The sequence below is a fragment of the Anas acuta genome, chromosome 18, assembly GCF_963932015.1.
Source record: "Anas acuta chromosome 18, bAnaAcu1.1, whole genome shotgun sequence".
Taxonomy (NCBI): Eukaryota; Metazoa; Chordata; class Aves; order Anseriformes; family Anatidae; genus Anas; species Anas acuta.
In genome coordinates, this window is record NC_088996.1 from 6,326,048 (window position 1) to 6,347,000 (window position 20,953).

Sequence of the window (20,953 nt, forward strand, 5' to 3'; positions counted from 1 at the left end):
ATTCTGAACTGCTATTTGTCTAATCTACAACATAGCAACAGATGTCCACAGGTGTCTAAATTGCTCAGCACAGAAAAATACTCACAAACCCCAAACAAGGCAAATCAGCGTAGGAGATGAATAGGGATGTTGTCAGGAATAACAAAAGATGACCTTGGTGATTGCAATAAGCAAGACCACAAACATTTAAGAAAATACTAGAAAACCAAAATATACAGTTGTGCCCTAACAAGGACACGAATAAATGATCAATAGGAACTCTTCCAACTTCTACACTTGGAAATTTGTATTTTAGATACAAAATTACTTGCCAAGTAGAAAACAAGTTCCAATGGGGAGAAGACTGACTGACTTCAGACTTACACTGGCCAGCGTCCGCTGTTAGTCACTGTTCTTACTAAGCTGTTCTTATTAATGTTGAGTAGCAGAATGAATTTGAGTGCGCACCTTTATAATAGCCAGAAAGCTCACTGCATTGAACCTGAATATGTAAAATTATTACCTTTATTACATATGTAATATGTAATACCACAATGTGTTTTTCCTTGACAACTGCATCCTCTGTATGTGTAGGAGGAAGGAATCCACCACACTCAGGGCAGACGCATTTCAAGCAGGCTTACATGCTCTCTACAGCACAAACTACTTTCAAGAAAAAAGGATTTCTGCTGCCAGCGTCTCGCATCCTGCCCAAGCCTGCCGGGACGGTCCACTTCAGGCAGGGCAGGCAGCAAGGCCAGCCAGGCTCCTTCTCCTTCTCCTCGGCCACAGCCACATCGTTCCCTCAAGCGAGGGAATTTTCAGAGTTCTCTGAGGAGGAATTCCGCACTTCTCCCTTCCCTATCGGGGAAGAAGCAACTCCTTCGGTACCCTCCCAAACACTTACAGCCAAGCCCTCGCTTTTGGCCAGTCGCCCTGACCGGCGATGCGCATACCACAACGCCAACCAACCACCCCCTTTCTCCGCTACCTCAGGCGCAGCCGCCATTTTGTGGGCCCCGCCTCAGCTGCGCGGCGCAGGCTCTGCTCCGCGCGGGGCCCGGCCGGCAGCATGGAGGCCGCGCTGAAGCGAGAGCTGGGCACCACCGTGCTGCGGGCAACCGGGCACTCGGGCGGCGGCTGCATCAGCGAGGGCCAGAGCTATGAGACGGACAGCGGGCGGGTGTACGTGAAGAGCAACGCCAAGCCGGAGGTGGGGGAGTGAGGGGGGAACGCGTGTGGTGGGCACCCGGGTTAGGGGCAGGGGGTTCCGTGAGGGCGGCTGCTTTGAGGAGGCGGGCGGCGGGCTGGGCTCCGCTTCTTCTTGAGGGAGGGAGGGAGGTTTGCCGGCTGGCCTCAGGTAATAAAATACAGGTATGCAGGTGGCTTGCTGCCGGGGTAAAAGGTCTGCTTCATTCGCTGGCTTCTTCCCTGTGAGCCTGTGGCTGGTGTGGTGTCAGCGCTGGGTGCCTACAGCGCATAGGACACAGGCAGGTTGGTGTTAATTGGGGCATTGCTAATCATAAAATGGCCTGGGTTGGAAACAACCCTGCCATGGTGCAGGTGGTGGTGCCACTGCTTCTGTGTACACTGCAAGTGTCAAGTGCAGCCTATAGGAGGGGTAAAGTTAGTGCCTGAGGGTATGTATCTTTTTTACTGTAGCAAAAACAGTATTTTATTGCAATATGAAACAGTTTTTTCTCAGTAAATGATATCTTCCATGATCAAGAGTTCCTGCTTTGTTCTTTCAGTATCTGGTACCAGTTAGCGTAGAAGGCAGCAACCTGTGTTTGATAGTGATAAGCATAGCACAACGTACCTGTGTGACGTGCTTATTGGAAAAGCAAAGATAGGGGAATTTACTTTAAAGGGACTCCGCAATTGGGGCTGTCAAGTGAACAGTTTGCTGGAATAAAGTCAGAACTTGTATTTACCTTTAATAGCAAATAAGTGTTTTTGAATGGATGTATGCAGCTACATGTACTTAAAGTTTATTTACACCACCTGGTCATATCAGGGAGCTGGAGGGAAGATCAAAGGCACTGAGGTGATAACACAAAGAAATACTGAAAGGTTATTCTCTATGTGAGACTGAAAATAGTTTGAATGGATAGCAGTGTAGCCATTCCACTTAGGCTTTTGACTAATGTATGTTTAGGTAGTAAATCCAGTTGTTTACAAGATAGGACTGGTGAAAAAAAATCTGGAAAGATTTCCTACTTAGTAATCATTTTCTATTATTTTGTCTTAGTCAGTGGGTTCTGAGTGCTGATTCAAGCAAACTTTTGCCAAACTATTCCAGTGCTGTGCAGCGTATGCCACAATGGATGTATATCAGCAGTTTCTTTAGAAAAAATAAAGTTCTCTAGAAAATGCTATATTTTTAAAAAATTCTATTAAAGTTATCAGCTGACTTGAACTAATTATAGTGCTTTATATAGAGATACAGTATTTACTAATTTTCAAAGGTATTTCAAGTCTCAGTAATTGAGCAATTTTTCTTGTAGGCTTCAGAATTTTTATCCAAACCTATTGTAAACAGTCCTCTGACTGTGTCTTGTGTATTAGTACTAGAGGGTAGTATTCTATTTTATTCACTATATTTCGCTGTTTTTTCTTTCAGCAAATACTGTAGATTTTCTATATGCCCTCTTCTGCGACCTCTGTAACTGTTCTAAAGAAGCATTCATGTGACAAACACCACTGATGTCAGTAGAGCAACTCAAGAGAATAGATTTTACTTAATGTGAATAACAATATCAGAAAAGGGTCCTGAATTAAGAACATGTTCAAAGGAAAAGCTATTGGTAGTGACTTGGTTTCTAAGAGCTTCTGTGTGCTAGTGTGTTATGGGGTGCTTGTCTGCTATCATTGATTTTTATTTTATTTTATTTTTTTTTCCAATGAGGCAAAATAAATAGTTCAGGGAGTACTATAAATTGTTTTGAGGATCGTCCATCTTACTAAGCAGTCTATGCCAGGAAATCCATGAAAAATATGAACACCAGCACTACCCTTCTAGACTCTCAATGATATCTGTGGCACATATGTTTCTAGTTATTTGTTTCATAATGAGTTAATGATATATTGCTTACATTTTGTGTATACAAATTACACTCCAACAGATGAAGTTGGTTTGGTGTTTATAGAAAATGCTGTAAACTAAGTCGTTTTCATGGAATCAGTTTATGAGGTGAAACTTCTGTAATTCTAAAATGGGTATCAAGGTCTGGTGGTATGGATTTATCTCTATCTTGTACATGTGGTAATCCATTTGCCCCTAGTTTTTTATTTAATATTTATAGCCTTGTTTGGTTTTATGAAAGTCTTGTTTATCTGTGACTGGTATTAATAGAGATTAATGCTTTCCTTTGGCAGGCTAGAAGAATGTTTGAGGGAGAAATGGCAAGTTTAGAAGCCATCTTGAAAACGCAGACAATAAAAGTGCCTAAACCCATCAAAGTTATAGAACTGCCTGGGGTCAGTACTCTGTTTGTGATGGAACATTTAGAAATGAGAGGCTTAAACAGGTAAAACATAGTATTTTCATTACTTCCTTTCAGAAATTTTTACTGTTAGACCAATTGAATCATTTGTTTTCAGAAGGGAATTTTTTGTTTGAGACAGGAAAAATACCATAATTTCATTAACATGGGAGGCAACTGGCTCTACAAGTTGCTTGTAGTTACTGTAAGACTTATCCGAACTGTGTAAAGGATAAGCTTTTATTTAAAAATAGATAAATGAGGGCCATCTTACTCTTCTGTCTTCTATACCCGTTAGAGAAGACAGAGTGACTGACAGAGGTATAAAGAAGAGGATGATGATTGTTTTGCTTCATCTCCCAAAGAAGGTTTAACAAGGAATATGCATAACATGCATGCTTTTCTTTATAGATATCTTACTTAAATTAATGCAGAAGTGATACCAGGCAGATATTGGAATTGATGAATTTGTATTGTTATTAAACTTAAGATTTCTCTCACTTCAATTTTTAATAGTGTTATCAGAAACAACCATAGAAGTATATTTTGTTCAATGTTAATATGTAACCTTTTTTTGGAAGAAGAGGTGTGTATGGCCAGAATATTTTGAAAACATACTTTGGTGTAGATTCAAAACTTTCAGTTGCTTGATAAAACTTCCCAAGTAATTCCTTGAATGTTAAGAACAGGATTCACTCATGTCTCTGTTGCTAAAAATGCTTTTGTTTCTTAGACATTCAGCAAAGCTTGGAACACAGCTGGCTGATCTCCACCTTCATAACCAGCAACTTGGAGAGAAGCTGAAGAAAGAAGAGAGCACAGTTGGTATGGTACACAGCTCTTTGCGAATTTAACCTAGTTAATAATAATCTACAATGCAGTTATATTAGCTCCTGTTACTTTGGGATAAGTTTGTCTTCATCCACTAATGATGTCATGAAAATAGATTTGGAAGAAACTATCAGGCTGGGTGGGGCGTGGGGTCATCTTTTTTGCTTTTGTTTGTTCTCTTTTGGACCTATGTAAGCAAAACATTTATTCAATTTGGGATCCTAAACCACAGTTTCTGCAAGGATATGGTATCAGAGGAGATAATTCTACCTCAAAATGTAATTTCAAAGATCATAATGTAGTTACTTTATATTTAAGCTTTAATGTTAAAAAAGCAATAGCAAAAGGCATTGTGACAAAGTATATTAAAGCGTGATCTTTTTAATTCTCAGTAGAAAAAATATGGTACCCTATAACTTTTAAGGTCCATTTGTATTTTAGATACTTAGAATCTTGTCATTGGTATTGGATTTTTGTCTTTGGTTTGAAAGGTAAAGGTCAAGGGCAAATGGAAGTCCAGTTTGTGGATCAATTTGGCTTTCATACAGTTACCTGCTGTGGCTATCTTCCACAGGTAGGTTGTACTTCATGAGACTGACAGAACTTTAAGTTTATCTTATTTTGCCTTGAGTCACACACAAAGGGCCAAAAATAATATAATGGAAATGCATTTTTATCTATGGCAACAGAAAAAGGAGAAACATTTTTTAGCCCACAAAGGAAAGTTGTGCCTTGGATGGCACATACAGGTGCATCAGATAAGCATATCTTTTGAAATTTTTGTCTTTTATTGCTCAGTGAAAACTATTTTTCCCATAACTTAATGTTTTAAGGTAGTATTCTATTAAAATAGAAGCATTTAGTGTTCTGGATGCTATCACCATAAAAACTGTAAAATACTCCAAAGTTTTATTTGATAAAAGAAAATCAATCTCTTCTGTAGTATAGAACCAACATCTGCAATTCTGTCCTTTCAGGTGAATGACTGGCAGACTGACTGGGTGACTTTCTTTGCCAAGCAAAGAATCCAGCCCCAGATGGACATGATTGAAAAAAATTCAGGAGACAGGGAAGCAAGAGAACTTTGGGCACAACTTCAGGTAGAAGAAGATCTCTCTGTTGTCAAAATAGTGTTAGCTAAGTATCAGTCCTTTAGATTTTCTTTTCATAAAACAAAGCTTCTGCTTGTCGTTATGCCTCAGGCTCTGTTGGTAAGAGATTACAACTTTTAGGGATTATAAAATGCCTTTTATTCTAAGGTATACTGGCTTTATCAACTCACCCTAAATTCCAAAGTGAATGTGTGCCAGACAGTGCTTTGCCTTACTGTTTGGGAAATACTAGATCAAGTTCACATTCTCATTCCCTGGAACATGTTCATGATGAGAAATGTATGTAGGGAATGCTGTTCTGCACATCCTCTCTTCGTTTAATGTTTGCATATGCTGAAGTGACAGCAGTATTGTGTATTTGTGTGCTAGTTTGTAGAAATTTCTTCAATGTTAATAAGAAATTCCTGAGCCTTTTAATAATGAAGTGGGTTTTATTTTTCATTATTTATAAAGCTGATCAATATTACAGCACTAAATGGAGTTTTGCATTTTGGATTTTTTTTAATGCTAGAAAAACATTTGGATGAAATGTCTTCAGTTGCTGGCTTTTATGTAAAAATAGAAATCCTCTTGATTTTATCAGCATCTCTTTTGACCAGGCCCTATGCTGTTTGAATTGAAGTTTTTTGTTAACTGACTTAGTAGAACTTTGAATTCATGCTTTGCAACCTTTGCATGCATAAAGCCCTATGATCATTCACTTTAAATTTATCATTGATATGTCTTGCTTTTTTTTTCCCCTGCAGTTGAAGATACCCAGTTTGTTCTGTGATGTAGAAATTGTTCCTGCCCTCCTGCATGGAGATCTTTGGGGAGGAAACGTAGCAGAGGATGATTCTGGTCCAATTATCTTCGATCCAGCTTCTTTCTATGGCCATTCAGAGTATGAGCTTGCAATAGCAGGGATGTTTGGTGGCTTCACTAGCTCTTTTTACTCTGCTTATCACAGTAAAATTCCCAAAGCTCCAGGGTTTGAGAAGCGCCTGAAGCTTTATCAGCTTTTTCACTACATGAACCATTGGAACCATTTTGGTACAGGGTACAGAGGGTCTTCTCTAAACATTATGAGAAATCTGGTCAAGTGACTTTCTGCTCAAGCCAGATGCTTCCTGTGTTGCTTGGCAAACCACATACTTGGTGTTGCAACTGCAGGAATGGTAATGTTAATATAGTTGCTAGACCCTTGACCCTCTTTTCACAACAAAAGACGCAGAATCAGTGATTCCTGCTGAATACCAGGTATAGCATATTCATTCCTTTTTAACATAGTTGGAGAGGGAACTATCTAAGGAAGGAGCTTACTCTGTTGCATAAAAGGCCCATCAGTGTCAAGAAGGCATTGTAGGCTTGAGACTAGACAAGTTAATAGAATCAAGCACTAAAGCATAAATGATTTGGAACAGGTTCTGTTAGGGACCAGTTGTTCTTCAGAGGAGAGAAATGCTGGAGTTTGCATTTGCACCCTAGTGGAAAACATTAGAGAAGCCGTTGTGAAATGGAAGATTGCTTTTATCAGTTACTGAGCAGATGGCTAAAAGAGTAGTTAGTTCATCATTTTTTGCTGTTCCTCCTGTCTCTTCCATGATTGATTGCTCAGATTCTATAAGCTCTTCATTTCCAGTTATGTGCATGGGAACAATGAAGTATTTTGAAAGTCAACAAGACAACTGCATAATTGGAACTGTAAAAAGTGATTTGGACCTGCTAATTATTTTGTTAATGTGATTCTGTTGGATGGAGACTGCTTCCTATTCTGTTGCAAAGCAGTGTGAAATTGCTTAGAAATTTTTCTGGCGTATGTATTTTGGTGTCTCATGACATTTTTTCAGGCTCTTCTGTGTTTTCTGCTCAGCTAGTTCCCACTCTAGAACAATTTTGTTTTTACCTGAACTACCTCTGTTTTCTTTTCTGGATGATGCTTTTGTCCCATAGCATGCAATCTTAAAGCAGATCTTTTCAGGTAAGACAGTCTTCTTTTATACACCATGTGAAGATGTCCTCTCTCACTAATAAAAAGATGCACTTTTTGATTGCTGTCGTTGCCGACAGGACAGTGCCATCTGAGCATGGTATGGTCTTCACATAAATTTTCTGTAATCTAGACTACAGATGCTGTAAGATAATTTACTGTTTTTCATTCCCCACTAAGTGCACTTTCTAGCTCTTAGGATAAGAGACATGAAACCAAAAGGAGTTAAAATGTAACTCACAGAACAGCAGCTCTCCACCATTACCAGAAATTCTGTAATTCTGTAACAATAGCTTTGCAGACTAGCTATTTATTGTACTTGCAAAATAATACTAACATTCTAACTTTTGTTTTTGATATAGGCTGGTAATGATACTGCAGTGCAGCCGTGCCAGCTAGGTGAGAGAAATGCATGATGCCTAACGTGAATTTTGAATGTTTGAGAATGACTTAATTAAAAATGATTTTTACAGGATATACTGACAGATTTGAGGGTTTTCTAGTTGCTGTTGTTTGTAAGAATATGAAGCAATTGTAGAGATGACAATCACTTGATACAACTTTTCCTTAGTTCTATCCCTTTTCTCACTGGCTGTTTAACTTTTGCTTTGAAGAGTTTTAAAGCTCTGCTCAGTAGAATCACTTTTATCTTGTGGCTTAAATAAAAAGTTTCTCCATTGATCATTGTTGTCTCTGTTTTCTGAATTAAAACTTCATGGCTTGCTTTCATTCTTGGGGAGCTACTTGTTCTGGCCTGTTAAAAGTCCCTAGCCTGTTAGACAGTTATGGTCAAAGCGGCTGATAGGACCACAGTCATAGATTTTGATCAGAAGCAGTGTGTCATTGGAGAGAACATACAACATGCAGATAGGATTGAATGATACTGTGACTTCAAACTTTGTGTGTTTTTGCCAACTATGGGTGCTGTTGTTGAAATGTTCTGTCTGTGTCCATATCCTTACACCTTTCACACAAATTTAGCACAGCTTAGTGAAACTAGCTGAGGAAATGTACTCAGCAGTCCTTCTGGTTAGATCCCTTAACAGATCATTTCCATATCTTCATAGGTTGGATATTAGGAAAAAAATTCTTATCAGAAGTAGTGGTCAGGCATTGGAACAGGTTGCCCAGGGGAGTAGTGGAGTCACTGTCCCTGGGGGTGTTTAAGGAAAGGGTAGATGTGGTACTTAGGGGCATGGTTTTAGGGATAGTAGGCTAATCTTTTTTTTTTTTTTAATCTGTTTTGTGCAACAACTAAAAATGATAGGTGTGTGAGGAGGAATGCAAATGGGACGTAATAGCAAGTTATACTGTGGATGCCTTAGTTTTGAGTTCTAATACGCAGCAGTTTAATTAGAAGATGAAGAAGAGGATGAGATCTTTTCTTCTGAAAGCAGGCTGCTAGTGAACCCTAAAGAAGAAACCGCTGCAGTTCTATAAGGTAACTTTTTAAAATTATGTATTGTATAGCTCTTTTCCATTCTTACAATTCTCTTTGGTTATTTTGTTGTTCTTTGTGTTCCAGGCATGCCTTTGTTAATTATCGTATTCTCTCTAGTTTAAAGCAGGCTGTAGCCTGCTTTTCCTTCTAATCTATTCCTTCTTCTTGGCTCCCTCCACGCATTCTGAATGTGGCAAGCCATGTTTCCTTTTACCCATATTCTCATTTCATATTTCCTAGTTCTGTGTCATAATTTTGCTCCCTTTCCATTCTTATTTGGGCAAGGAAAAAGGATAAAAGAACCACTCATTTTTTATTTTTTTTTAACATGCAGTGTATGTATACTTATGTATTGTAGAAACATCTTGAGAGTGTATTATAACTTAAGTCTCTTCACGAGATGGATCACGTCTGGTAGTTAAGGCACACCAGAATCACAATTATTTTTTATTATTATTGTTATTTTAAAAAATAATTATTTTCAATGCACTCTTCAATGAAATCTCAAAGAATTCACTGGAATTTCCCAAGGGATGGGTAATATTGTATACTGAGCTACAGCCTGTGCAATTGTATTGAAAATCACATCTACGGGATTAAAGGAGCTCTGAATAATTTGTCCTTTGATAGTTCTTCACTGAGCAACTGTAACTTCTATCAAAAGAAGAGAGGTTTTTATGATGGGAAGTCTTTCCTAGTTCTTGGCTTACACAGTCCTGTATAGCTGCTTTGTTTTCCTGTGATTCTTTACATGCTCTTCTCCCGGTGGAGAAGTAAATAATCTTTTCTTTGGCATGCATGGGAATATCTCTTCTGTACAACCTGAGGTATATCAGAAAACAGATGTTAGAAGGAGAACAAAACAAGAAGAGTAGGGCAAGTAAACAATTACAAACCCCACTACAGCATGATCCTGAGGAGAGCTCTCAAGCCTAGAGCCCAGCAGCACCCAGGCACTGAGTCCTCTGCAGCCCCTCACCGGTTCCCTGCTCCCTTGTGATGCGGTTGATGCAGTCGGTGTCTTCCTGCAGGCCCTGGCCGTGGTGCTGAATGGGCTGTGCGGCCAGGGTTCGTGGAGGTCTGCTGGGTGTTTTCAGACTGGTCCCTCTAGCCCATCTGGAACACTTCTGAACTGTAATACTTCATGTTTGAAATGATGTTCGAAGCTGCTTGACTGGGAACTCTTCTTGACAAGATTTTTTTTGCCATGAGGCTGGTGAGGCACCAGAACAGGTTTCCCAGAGAGGCTGTGGATGTCCCATCCCTGGCAGTGCCCAAGGCCAGGGTGGATGCGGCTCTGAGCAACCTGGGCTGGTGGGAGGTGTCCCTACCCATGGCAGGGGGGTGGAATTGGATTCTATTAAACAGCATTAACAGGAATGTTAGGAAACTAGGCAATTCACCTAGTTAAATATTGATCCAGAATGGAAGCAAACAGAAATCTGGCCTATCTCTTGGCTAGTCTCTGTATGTGATGCAATATATTTGTATTAAACGAGTCCTCTTCCTGGTTTAAACAAAAGTAGAACGTCAGAATGCTCAGAGAGGTGTTATAGACACCTATTAACATCTTCACTGGAAATTGTAGAAAAGATCTGTAGTGGACTGGACTGCAAAAATTTGGGCTTCAGTAGTAACATTGTGGATGAACACTCACTGTCCTTGTTCTCCCCTTCCCCCCTTCTTAACATGTAAATTGGAGAATGTGAAGAAAAAAAAAAAGTTATTTGCTCCTTGTCTATTTTGTTGCCCAAGTACTTCACTCCTTTCCCCAGGTGCTCAGTTGCTACCTACAGCATGATTCCTTCTTTTCAGCAGTTGGAGACCATTGGCCTAAAGGTAGGGCACTCTTTAGGGCATCGTATATCCTGAAATCCAAATTGCTTTGCATTTTCACTATCTAGTCATATGATCTAACTGCCTCAAACTGCTCAAGATCATGACCATAATCAAGTTGCTTTGGGTGTCAGTGCACATGTTTACTGTGATTTAACTTTGTCTCTACCTCACCCCAACACCACTTTCTGTATCTCTTTTGTTGGTAATCTATTTGACAGCTAGTATGTGAGTGATGTGAATGGTATAAAATATTACAGCTGGACTTCATAGAAGGATTGCTAGAAGAGTCAATACTTATTTTAAACATATGATGGAAAGGTACAGCTAAGGTAACCTGGAACGTGGCTTCTCACCACTTTTGAGTACTTTTCTGCATACTCAATTGATGTTTCTGACTCCAGTCATGAGCTGCATTTTTCCAGCTTGTGCTCTTAATCTATAAACAGCGTTCTGCTCACATAAATGTGGATGGTAGAAAAGTTTCTTTGTAGCCAGTCCGTAACTTTGAGGACCTAAACACCTTCCAGTGCTCAGTACATGCCTTCCATGAATCTCCAGTCTGCTCTAGAGCATCTGCATGTCTACCAGGGCTTCCCACTGTTCTTTAGCTCCCCCTGAGAGTCTCACAGTCACCCCTAGTGTCCTCTAGGATGCTCTAGAGGCCTCTCAGTGCAGCCCTGAGGCCTCCCATGGCCCTCCAGTGCAATCTAGTGTCCCCTGGATGCCTCCCAGTGCACTCTATGACTTGCACATGCCTCACAGCACCCCCCCAGCCTGATAGTTTAGGATACTCGAGGCCTTCCACGGACCCCCAGTGCACTCTAGAGAGCACTAGAGGCCTCCCAGTGTGCCCCAGAGGCTCTCAGGACCTTCCAGTGTAAGCTAGTACCCCTAGGAAAATTCACAGGGTTTTCCAGTGAGCTCTAGCACTCCCTAGAAACTTCCCGGAGTACTCCAGAGACCTTCAAGGGACCCCAGTACCCTTTAGTATCCCCTGTAGGCATCCCATGGCCTCCTAGCGCGTGCTAGAGTCTTCCAGGGCCTCCCTCTGTGGTCTGGCACACCCTGAAAGCCTCCCAGTTCCCCCAGGTGTGCTCTAACATCCATTGGAGACCTTTCAGAGCTGTCCATTGTACTCCAGGTTTTACTAGGGACCTCCCAGGGCCCCCTGAGAGCTGCTCTGTGTACCACAATGAGCTATGCTCTAGTTTTGCTTGAGAAATAATTTACTATACCCATCTTCTGCTCTAGGTAGGGTTATAACCATTTGTGAGTATAGTGAGAAGCCCACCTAAATGAAACCAGTGTTTATCCAGTAATCATTCCTTCTTTGTCTGACCCAAGTAGCTTATACAAACAAATTCAAACAAGTAGTAGTGGAAAGAGAGAAATGCAGTAAGTCAGTGGTAACAATAGAACAAGTCCCTGCAGGGATGGTAGGCATACGTGCTTCAGGTAGGAACAAGAACTGCCAGACTGTGACATGCTAAGATTCGCTCCTAGCTGCGTAGCCATGGGCATTATCTTATCCATGAATTATTTGAACAAATACTGTAGGGTTTGGGTTACGAGATGTTGTACTGAAGGTGTCTGTGCCCTTTGTCAGTGTTAAGTGATTAACTCAAGCGCAACCAAGGCATCTTTCTGGGTATTACAGAATATGAAGTGAGACTAAAAGGAGAAATTACTTCTTAAAAATGACATGAAATCAGAAGAAGCACATAGGAAAAGTAACTGTCCCAAATTGATTTACCAGTTTGAATTTTACTATGAATTTTCACTTGATAATGTCCAGAAATGATCACCTTAGTATCTCACTGATTTGAGGAAACTTTCAGAAAGTAAAAAGCTCTTGTTTCTTGCCAGAGTGCATTGTGTCCTGAGACAGAAGCGTTCTAAACATCTTAGTGATGACAACAGAACTTTTTTCTATGCAACGCAACTACAAGCAGAGAAAAAAAAAAATACTAAAATACTCTCCCTATATTTGTGTTGGCTGCCTTACAGTCATCAGCATGTTTTAATTGCATCCTGACGGACTGCAACTTTGTTTTTCATACCTTAAAGAACCGCAATAGCGCAACAAATGTGCAGGGTTTGTATTGTTGCATTTGGTCTCCCTCTAGTGGATTGGTTGCAAAATTACCTCTTTGCCAAAGCAAACGCAGAGCTTAAAAAAGAAAAACGGCTTCAAACTACAAATACCAGCAGCTCTCAGCACAGTTGGGAAAGGACCCAGGACACGCCTCTCAGTCTTATTCTCACAAATATTTGTTTATTGTCTAGCTATAAAAGCCAATGTGAAACTAAGCATTTTGAAACATTATCTCTGGATTTACTTGGGAGGTGCTATTTTGTTATTATTATTTATTTGGTGGGTGGCCCTTTCTACCTCACAGCAGAGTGACAGAGAGAGAAGGACCCAGACCTTTAATCTTGTTTTGCAGTGCAGTTAGCAGAAGGCAGCTGCAGCAGCCTGGAAATTACCATGGAAGAGATCCTGAGAAGAGAATTGAAAACTTCAGTTCTGAAAGCCTTTGGGAGCTCGGGAGGAGGATACATTAGCCAAGGCCAAGCTTATGAAACAGACAGTGGAAGAGTATTTGTTAAAATCAACCATAAGCCTCAGGTTAATGCTAGCAGATACTTAACTGTTAATATTATTGCATATCGAGAGTTTTTTCTTTTCAATGTGGATGATTGTTGATGATTTTTCTGTGTTTTCTGGCTTACTTGTAATTATTTCAGCTTTTCTTTCAGTTTTCTTTTAAAAGCTGTAGTTTATTTTACATCAAATATCAACCTGGTGGGTTTGATTAATGCAAAATTAGGTGTAACGCTATATGATAACCCTCAAAAACAGGACTTAGGCTTGCTATATGTAAACAAGGGGCTGAAAACAGAGCTGTTATTGTACTACTTGGTCTGGAAAAGCCTAAAGCTGAATTTGCATTCACTGCTTTCCTTTTCATCTTTCATTTGTGAGAAGAGAATAGTGGTAGTGAGGGAGGAAACAAAGGGTGCCAGTGCTAAAACTCTGTGTTTTTGTTTTGTTTTGTTTTGTTTATTTATTTTAAGCTAGAGGTTTCAAACTTCCTCCTTGTCTTTTGGGTTTCTAGCAGTAAGATTCTTGCAACTTTTCAGGCCAAGCTCTTGGCTTTTCTATTACTAAATGAATACATCACTCAATTGTCTCTTGCACACAGGAGATAAAAATTTTGCTTTATTAAAAAAATGAAACTGCTGTGAAGAACAGAATTTTCACTTCAGAAATGCTGAGTACAGGCTTAGTTTCTGTACTTTTACCTCTGTCTGCTGGCCATTGACCTGCATGGAGAGGAGAACCATCCTAAGGATTCAGACTTTTCCTTCATTTAGTAGTGGTCACATGTAATTTTGAAGGAGGAGGTCTTGGTTTTTATCCTTAGAGATCTTCTAACACCTGAGTAATTGAACTCCATAAGCAACTAGGAGTTCCAGGTGAAATATTACATATCCCACTACCCTGGAGCAAGTTTGGGAAATATAAAAATAATATTTGAATTAAGGTACTTGAGTCTCCCCAACGAATGAAAGCTACATTCGTTTAACAAAACTAATTAAGTCTTTTTAAACAGTGCTGTTTTTTTCCAAATTACTTGTTCCAGATGTCTGTAGTTTAGCCTTGGGGTATTCTTATTCCTTAACAGGCTAGAAAAATGTTTGAAGGGGAAATGGCAAGTTTGGAATCAATTCAGAAAACCAATATTGTGAGAGTGCCTCAGCCTATTAAAGTAATTGACCTTCCTGGAGGAGGAGCAATGTTTGTCATGGAGTACCTAAAGATGAAGCACCTCAACAAGTATGTTTTTACATCTTGTTCTCTTTACTGTGTCTTTGGGATATTTTTCTTACACTTGGTCAGAAATCTTCCCAAGAAGGACCTCATTATTCTCAGAGATACAGCATGTTATCTGTTAAGATCCATATTTCTGTGCACATATACATATTTTATATCTCTGTATATATATAATTATATATACATATATTTTATATACACATATACATAAAATATATGTATATTTATGCGTGTGTACTCCTGCCCAATGCTTTGCTCTTCCCTGGCTCTCTGCCTGGAGCAGAAATGGCACACTTTGCCACTCTAGCAGCATGTATGCTGCCTGGTTGACCAGTTTATCTGCATGTGCTGCAGTGCTATTGAGGTGAATGTGAGAATGGCTGAGTATAGTCCTTCTTTCCCCGGTGAGGTAGAAAATGCATTAATTTCACTTTATTAGTCACCCAGCCTGAACATAGAATTAGGCTTTCAAGAATCTTACCCTTGTTCCGCTGCTCTAAGGGAACATAATAATACCTACGTCTCCTCTGGCAGTTGTTTGTCAAAACAACCTATTTTTACTGGAAGGACAACAGTAATTCCACAGCCTCCTCAGTCCATTCCAATCCATCCCACTTATTCCTAGAAAAAAAATTCTAATGGCTAACCTCAGTTGTCCTTGCTGAAATTTTAAACCCGTTATGTCTTTTCTACACGTTCTGGGCATGGAGAAGCAATTTGTTTCCTTTCATGCAGCTCCTGTTTAACTACCTGTGCAGTATTTTAACCGCTTTTTGTTAATTTTTTCTTCTACAGTAAGCAACCTCAATTCAATCCTTGCTTGTGACTTTTTTTTTAATTTGCCATCCTTATTGCTGTCTAAATGATCTGTGTAAGACCCCAGAGTAGATACCATGTTCTATTCTCTGCCTTTTTTATGTGGAACTGACAAGGCGGATTACTTGATGGCTTGCACTCTATGCTCTTCTTTATGCAGCCTTGTGTTTTGTTTACTTTTTATTGCAAGAACATTGATTTATATTCATTTTTATTATGTTACATAATCAGAGTCACCGTCAAGCCATTTGCTCCCTATTATGTACTTGTGAAGTTGATTATTTCTGGCAAATTTAGAACTTTCAACCATACTATGCTAGTACTGGTCATTCTGAATTGAACTTTTTTCAGTTTTGTTTTGTTCTTTGTTTCTATAGATACTCTTCAAAGCTTGGAAAGCAGATAGCAGAGCTTCATCTTTATAACCAGTCACTCAGAGACAAATTGAGAAAGGAGGGAAACACAGTTGGTAGAGTATAAATATAATGTACTAAAACAAAAAATGAAACAATTAATTTGCCTGTGGTATAATATTGCTTTATTATAATTTGGTTACAGTCAATACTGGGGCACTGTTTCATGAGATATACTTCCTGTCCCTATCCCACACTTCTCAAATGTGGAGATCATATGCAGGAGTCATTATTGCAAATTTTAAATATGAAGTACTTTTATCCTTCACAAAACTAAATTAACTTATCTTTAATTATTCATTTTGCATGTTTTGTGTGTAAAATTATGCTGCTACTGAAATTTAGTATGAAATAATATTTGATAGCTTTCAACATGTCTTATGTCAAACTGAAGATTTAGACTAATGTCTTTCTCTGCATTAGTTAAACCTTTTAGCTTCATGTACAATCACTGTTAAAATTTTCTTGACCTTACAGACTTTTCTTTCACTGTTGGTTCAGACAATTAACTTTTAAAAATATGGTCATAGTTATTAATTTCTATTTAAAGATGTTTAAAGGGGATTATATTTTTGAACTCAAATATGCAAACTGAAATATGAACTCAAACATATAATTGCTGCTCCTTGATGACAACTATAATTCAGCAGTGTAGGGTCATGATCCAGTTTCTATTGACTTCCATGAAATGATTTTCATCATTTTTTGAAAATTGGAATAGGATACAAATGGAAAAAAAAAAAAAAAAAAGGAAACCATACAAAGAATTCTTATTTTACAAAATAATAATGATTTTGTAAAATTCTTATTTTACAAAATCTCAAGATTTTTCCTTGTGTTTATTATGTTTCTTAGGTAAAGGAGCCAGTCACTCTGAGTTTCAGTATGTGGATAAGTTTGGATTCCATGTAGCCACTTGCTGTGGTTACATACCACAGGTATGTTCCACGTCTGTGAAAGCTAATGTATTCTTAGAGTTCTGTTAATTCCTTATACAAAGGTTTGGTTCGTTGGCCTGCAGCTTTATGATAACAGTTCTTTCACAGTTTCATTTTGATCTGATGGTGAGACAAATATGATGGATCTTCAATGTGTGCAGCTTGCTACCATGCACGTAGCAAGTAGATAGAACGAATTGGATAAGAATTTGAAATTATTTGGTAGTTCTTTAACATGGTGATACTTAACAACGTAAGTATCCCTTTACAAACCATGTCTTTGTTTTGGGTTTTCTAAACTCGTACTATATGGATTTCAATTGGTTACATCCACTGTTCTTAGAGGACCTCATCACATAAGACATCGGAACTGTCTCTGAGATAAATCAGTTATGTGCTGGCTCTGCACATGATAGAGTTTCATTCTGCTGCTTAACTGAGTGAATGTTTTGTATTTCATACACTTTGTGAAGTATAGCTTTTTCCCAAATTAGAAACACATTACCCAATAATAATAAAATAATCCTTTTGCATTTCCAGAAAGAATTTGGAATATAATATGGAACAACTGAAATGGGCTCATCAGAAACTGTACCTCTAAAGCACATTACGAAAATTTAAGTGAATGAAAATTGACAGAACCTCAACTTCTATCTCGTGTTAAAGACAGCCCCACTAGGCATGGAATAGAGCGTGACTTCAAACTCAGCAATTGACTAAATGTTTAACAGCATTCTAATTAGCATGTCTAATAGTAACATTGTCTAGGCCAATGTGTCAGCATCAAGCATCTTAACTTGATATGGATTATTAATATTGACTGTGCATATGTTAACATTGTTTATTATAAACCTCTGCATCATATTTTCTAGGTGAATGAATGGCAGAGTGATTGGCCTTCTTTCTTTATTCGTCACAGACTCCAGGCACAATTGGATTTGATTGAAAAAGATTATGGAGACAGAGAAGCAAGAGAGCTTTGGTCACAGCTAAAAGTATGAACCATGTCTTAAAGATTTTTTTAGAAAGTTAGAAATTATGTACAAGTGGTATTTTGAATGTGTTTTATAGCAGATTTACATAGTTTTTATTAAACAGCTGTAACTAGATTAGTTTCATGGCTGGGTTACCAACGCAGCTGAAAAGAATTAATGTTGCTCTTCCATTTTTTAATAGATAGTGAAAATAAACCTGCAAGTCAGCACTGACTAATTTCTTTGAATACCTCAAATAAGAATATGTTAAATCCTGTCTAAGAACTTGGTGTTGCAAACTGGGTAAGATTCTGCTGCCTAGGCAGATTTTTTTAATTTGTCCAGGTTCACAGCTGAGATTGGTCCTGGTCATACTCTATGCAGTGAGTGAGAAACAACCAGGAAGGTATTCCTCTGCAAGCTGCACAGCACAAACATGTTCCCAGATGTTTCTTGCTTCCCCTTTTGTCACTGACTCCATTTATTTTATATCTTATGATGTCCCATACTGTTCATGTCTAGAAACAATACATTAATTCCAGATGTTGATAGAGCATGAATTAAGTGTTAGCTTAGCAATTCATTTTATTACTGGCTTGCAGTTTAGGTTTATGCATGTAGCCGTCAACTTCAAAATTACTCCATGAAGATTGAAAACAGGTAGCATTTGAGCAGCTTAGTCTCATATTCACTACGCTAATTTGTTTATTTAATATTTTGTTTAAAGCTCTTTAATTGTTGAATGTTTGTTCTTGCTCTTTCAGATAAAGATTCCTGAAATGTTCCATGATGTAGAAATTGTTCCTGCCCTCCTGCATGGGGACATGTGGGCAGGAAATGTGGCTGAGGATGACTCTGGGCCAATTATCTTTGACCCTGCTTCCTTTTATGGCCATTCAGAGTTTGAACTGGCCATTGCTGGAATGTTTGGTGGCTTTAGCAGCTCATTTTTCTCTGCCTATCACAGTGTAATACCCAAAGCTCCAGGATTTGAGAAACGAAATAAATTGTATCAGCTCTTTAATTACATAAACCACTGGAACCATTTTGGGACAGGATACAGGGGGTCTACCCTAAATCTAATGAGAAAACTTTTAAAATAATCAGATTGGTGTGAGAAATGCTGACCCAGTCTCTTAAGTGATTAGCAACCTACGCTTATCAGAAGTAATACAGGGTAGAAATCAATGTTGATGCTAAAACACCTGACATATAAAAGGCTCAGAATAATTTTGAGCCTCACTAAATGTTGAGAGTGATTGTGTAATTTTTGACTCATACACTGGCTTACTAGCACTGATTCATATCCTGATGAAGGAATGTTTTTGAGCATTGTTTATGAAGTTTCCACTAGGTTGGAAAAGTAGCATGACAGTCGGCCGAACCTTACTCTCCATACAGAGTCTCACACCTTAGCTGCTGCATATCCACAGTTGTTTGCATCTTGCCGCTTCTGCAGCAGTTCATTATTGAGAGTTACTGCAGTAGGAATGTGGTACTGGAAGTAATCACTGGTTTCCTACCTCTCCCCATTTTTAATCTGTTTTAGTTTTTCCTTCCATCTGTTTGCACCCCTTTTCCCATTTATGTTTGGTTTTGTTCCTTTCCCATGTAAGAGCTATGATCCAAAATTTAAATCAGATTCTATGAATCTTAAAATGAAAACATTCTCTTTTTGATTTAAAGGTAAACAGGGTCCTTTGGACTGCTTTTGGCAAACACATATAATAGCATTTCTAATATTTATTTTAATTTAATGTAATTTAATTGTACCCTTTTGTTTTTCTTGCCATATGAGAAGTTCAGTCACAGTGGTATTTCTTAAAAGGGATGTCTCTGGAATTCCTTGGTAATTAACTGTACAGTCAGAAAGTGGATTGTCACCACACAAGTTTGACAATATCATATCATTTTAATATGATATGTCAATGTGTTGTACTATGATGGTAACACTTAAATAACTGTAAAAACAGCAAAGAGTAGGAGAGAGGTTTACTTCTTTTCATGATGAGAAAGTATCTATTTTGCTGCTGTGTCGGTTGGTGTTTTCCATATTTCAATTTTAGAAATTTATGTACAGTAGGTAAGGCAAGTCTGTTCTGCCACTGCAGTTTTCTTGTATGCTGTCAAATTGGATGGACTTATACTGTTTTTTAGTATTCCTGTTTTATTTTTTTAGAAAATACAGGCAATGAGGATGTGGGGAGAAAACTGGGCAACAAAACACTGGCATACAATTTGAGCTAGAGTATATTAACCAAGTCACGTGTTTTTAATGGAAGAAAGTGATAAAGAAAGTAAGTGTAAGTACAGTCCAACATATACTTATATGAATCAGGATATGTGAACGAGAATCAAAGAACCTATGTCTTTAGGTTTCAGAGGGCTGTAATTACTAATACCTAAAATGTTATATTCAGAAATGCTCAAATATTTAGACTTTCTATCAGCTTTAAATGGCTGTGCTATAAAGAGTTCTTAAAATTATATTTTGTAATTTGCATTATTGAAAAATCATTTAGTTCTCTGTAATGTAATACAAATAGTTTAATTTTTTTACTTCCTTTGAATTTGGGCTACAATGAATGGGGTTATAACACTTGATACAATTATAGCAGTGGAGAAATGGAATAATAGAGTGAGAATACAGTTGAAATTGTAGCTGACAGCTAGATTCAGGTCCCACTAAACAGCAAAATGCATGAATACTAGTATTAATTTTTGCAAAAATGCAGATATTGTGTTGCGAAGTACATATGAACTTAAGAATTTTAATTGTCCAATAAAATAATTGCACTGCAGAAACTAGCTATTATGTCTCTCTGCCTTTTGTGGTTGTGATTATGAATTTGAGCCTGAAGATGGATATTTGAGTATGAATGGAGGTGCTAGATACTGGTCAAGAAGTCACTTGGCCTTATATCCAGACCAGATTTAAATGTTTCTCTGATTTTCCTTTTGTAATCAAAGGAGAGGAAGGACCACCTCTGAGGGTGACTCATCTCCCCCCAGACAGTGGTGCGGTCTGATCCTTGGGAGTGCTTTTTCTACCACGTGAAAAGATAATCTGAGGTGACTTGCTCAATGTCTTACTTTAGACTCTGACTTCAGTTTTCTAGAGCTGGCAACGTGCCAAGAGAGAAGTGGAAATGTAGTGCTGCTATCTCGTAAAATATTCAGTGGCAGAAGATGTGTGGTAAAAGATGAGGGGATGGAAACGTGGTACGTCTAGGGGTGGAGTATGGCCAAGCATCTTCCTCAGGGACCTTGCAGGAAAGAATCTGACCCAAGAACTAGTAAGTGCTGTAAGGGGGCAGC

The 20,953-nt window shown here is 38.5% G+C and overlaps 3 protein-coding genes across 8 annotated transcripts in view; all 3 read left to right on the forward strand.

The window, feature by feature from the left end:
- The first annotated feature begins 966 nt into the window (after nucleotides 1-966).
- On the forward strand, nucleotides 967-8,057 carry FN3KRP (fructosamine 3 kinase related protein). Of its 2 annotated transcripts, none has more exons than XM_068654852.1 (6): nucleotides 967-1,192; nucleotides 3,358-3,509; nucleotides 4,198-4,289; nucleotides 4,787-4,869; nucleotides 5,273-5,395; nucleotides 6,154-8,057. In XM_068654852.1, the coding sequence occupies exons 1-6, from the start codon at nucleotides 1,052-1,054 to the stop codon at nucleotides 6,490-6,492; spliced, it is 930 nt and encodes a 309-aa protein (XP_068510953.1). In that variant the 5' UTR covers nucleotides 967-1,051; the 3' UTR covers nucleotides 6,493-8,057. The 2 variants fall into 2 exon arrangements, with proteins under 2 accessions (XP_068510953.1, XP_068510954.1); XM_068654853.1 differs by lacking the exon at nucleotides 967-1,192 and adding an exon at nucleotides 1,354-1,473.
- A 138-nt stretch (nucleotides 8,058-8,195) lies between these two features.
- On the forward strand, nucleotides 8,196-20,443 carry FN3K (fructosamine 3 kinase). 5 transcript variants are annotated; one of them, XM_068654854.1, is made up of 8 exons: nucleotides 8,196-8,817; nucleotides 10,593-10,656; nucleotides 13,104-13,285; nucleotides 14,346-14,497; nucleotides 15,688-15,779; nucleotides 16,579-16,661; nucleotides 17,534-17,656; nucleotides 18,400-20,443. In XM_068654854.1, the coding sequence occupies exons 3-8, from the start codon at nucleotides 13,145-13,147 to the stop codon at nucleotides 18,736-18,738; spliced, it is 930 nt and encodes a 309-aa protein (XP_068510955.1). In that variant the 5' UTR covers nucleotides 8,196-8,817; nucleotides 10,593-10,656; nucleotides 13,104-13,144; the 3' UTR covers nucleotides 18,739-20,443. The 5 variants fall into 5 exon arrangements, with proteins under 5 accessions (XP_068510955.1, XP_068510958.1, XP_068510956.1 ...); XM_068654857.1 differs by lacking the exon at nucleotides 13,104-13,285; XM_068654855.1 differs by lacking the exon at nucleotides 10,593-10,656.
- A 335-nt stretch (nucleotides 20,444-20,778) lies between these two features.
- TBCD (tubulin folding cofactor D) overlaps nucleotides 20,779-20,953 on the forward strand; it is a 128,944-nt gene continuing 128,769 nt past the window's right edge. Inside the window, exon 1 of the mRNA XM_068655402.1 lies at nucleotides 20,779-20,931. Coding sequence (XP_068511503.1) covers nucleotides 20,877-20,931 — 55 coding nt within the window. The 5' untranslated portion in view covers nucleotides 20,779-20,876. The remainder of the gene's footprint in view (nucleotides 20,932-20,953) is intronic.

Bases quoted from the DNA above. Each gene is read 5' to 3' on its own strand.
- FN3KRP (XM_068654852.1), top strand. From the start codon at position 1,052: ATGGAGGCCGCGCTGAAGCGAGAGCTGGGCACCACCGTGCTGCGGGCA. The intron at 3,510-4,197 runs GTAAAACATAGT...TTTGTTTCTTAG, and splicing joins GAAATGAGAGGCTTAAACAG to ACATTCAGCAAAGCTTGGAA. The intron at 4,290-4,786 runs GTATGGTACACA...TTGGTTTGAAAG, and splicing joins GAAAGAAGAGAGCACAGTTG to GTAAAGGTCAAGGGCAAATG.
- FN3K (XM_068654854.1), top strand. From the start codon at position 13,145: ATGGAAGAGATCCTGAGAAGAGAATTGAAAACTTCAGTTCTGAAAGCC. The intron at 14,498-15,687 runs GTATGTTTTTAC...TTGTTTCTATAG, and splicing joins AAGATGAAGCACCTCAACAA to ATACTCTTCAAAGCTTGGAA. The intron at 15,780-16,578 runs GTAGAGTATAAA...TATGTTTCTTAG, and splicing joins AAAGGAGGGAAACACAGTTG to GTAAAGGAGCCAGTCACTCT.